The 1,645-nt window shown below is 41.6% G+C and overlaps 1 protein-coding gene across 1 annotated transcript in view; it reads left to right on the forward strand.

Moving 5' to 3' along the window:
- The window catches only part of ccdc39 (coiled-coil domain 39 molecular ruler complex subunit), a gene marked incomplete in the record, with an annotated part of 29,925 nt that overhangs the window by 1,250 nt on the left and 27,030 nt on the right, over positions 1–1,645 (forward strand). The window contains 3 exon segments of the mRNA XM_014025754.1: positions 566–685; positions 754–900; positions 1,009–1,167. Coding sequence (XP_013881208.1) covers positions 566–685; positions 754–900; positions 1,009–1,167 — 426 coding nt within the window.

The raw sequence follows: 1,645 nt of genomic DNA on the forward strand, positions 1-1,645 counted from the left end.
GACATAGTCCCTCCAGCGTGTCCTGGGTCTTCCTCAGGGCCTCCTCCCGGTGGGACGTGCCCGGGCCACCTCAACTGGCTCCTCTCGACGTGGAGGAGCAGCGGCTCTACTCTGAGTCCCTCCCGGATGACCGAGCTTCTCACCCTATCTCTAAGGGAGAGCCCAGCCACCCTGCGGAGGAAACCCATTTCGGCCGCTTGTATCCGGGACGTCCTCGCCCTCCTTCTAAAATTAGATATCTATCTATCTGGACACCTCCCTCTGGAGGTTTTCCCGACTCCTCCCAATGGAAGGCAGATGAAGCTCTCTTGTTGTCTTTAGGTAACTTAAAACTGATTAAAATTTTTACCATAAAAGATAAGGTAAGGTAAGATAAAACTTTATTGACATTACAGCAGCTCAAAACAGGACAGGGGGAGACAGAATAAAGAAAGATAAGTAAAAGAAAAACAAAAAAAAACCCACTATACTCGTGATATATAACAATGTACATATACTGCTATATTGTACTATACACTATGTACTGCATGTCTCGGTCCTAACCTGATGGTTCTGTCAACAACAGTTTGGTAAAGCAGAAAAAGAGCTCCTGGAACTGGACAACAACGTTAAGGAAACTGAAGAGAGAAACGAGCACATGACTAAATACTTCACAGGAGCTCAACAGGAGCTGAAACACATCGAGGTGAGTGTGTTGGAATATTACTGTATTCCCGCTAGATCTGTTATTTTGATCATTTTGATTTCTTCAAGGCTCTGTTGAGGGCAAAGGAGAGCGAGGTGGAGCTGGAGAAACACCTGGCGGCCCTCGCAGAGAGAGAGTCAGGTCATCTTGGTCAGCAGACGGTCAACAATCAGAAAGAGCTCAGGTCTTTAAAGGAAAGGAAAGAGGCGACAGAGGTCTGTACCTTGCCTTTAATTTAGAAGCAAAAGCAAAAACCGCTTACAGAGTTTATTTTACTCGTTTACCAAAGCGTGCTTCTTAACGTTTTTATTCAATTTAATCAGAAAAGCATGTTCAAGACAAACGAGCAGCTTGAGGATTTTAAGCAACAGATGAACTCGGACCAGCAGACTTTGGATGAAATCTTAGAGGAGTCGACACGCAGAGAGGAGGACATCATGGCCATCACCAAGTACGCTCAGCAAGATGAACAAAAAATCAAGGTTGAAAACACAAAGATTCCTTAACTAACAACTGCGGGCATAGGACAGGGCTATTCAACTAAACTGCTCCGGGGGCCACAGTTACTGCAGGTCAACAGCTGAGGGGCCGAACATCCAGCAGTTAAAGTTATTATGTAAACAAACCAAGTATTACGAAGATCTGTTACCTTTGAAATAGTTTATTTTGCTGCATTTAATCATGAATACAACATACAGAACTAGGGCTGCAACTAACGATTATTTTAATAAATCGATTAATCGACAGATTTATATTTCAATTAATCGATTAATCGGCCAAATCATTAAAACACTTAATTACATAAATATAAGTAGAAATAAATTAATTTAATTCCTGTATAAATTAGGGATGCAAGTTATCGATTAATGTGAAGTTGTCTGAAGTTGATTTATCATATTGACTAACGATTAATTGATCAGCAGCCATTTTCTTTAAAAAGTTTTCTATTGAATCCAGAGG

The sequence above is a fragment of the Austrofundulus limnaeus genome, unplaced genomic scaffold (genome assembly GCF_001266775.1).
Source record: "Austrofundulus limnaeus strain Quisiro unplaced genomic scaffold, Austrofundulus_limnaeus-1.0 Scaffold497, whole genome shotgun sequence".
Lineage (NCBI taxonomy): Eukaryota > Metazoa > Chordata > Actinopteri > Cyprinodontiformes > Rivulidae > Austrofundulus > Austrofundulus limnaeus.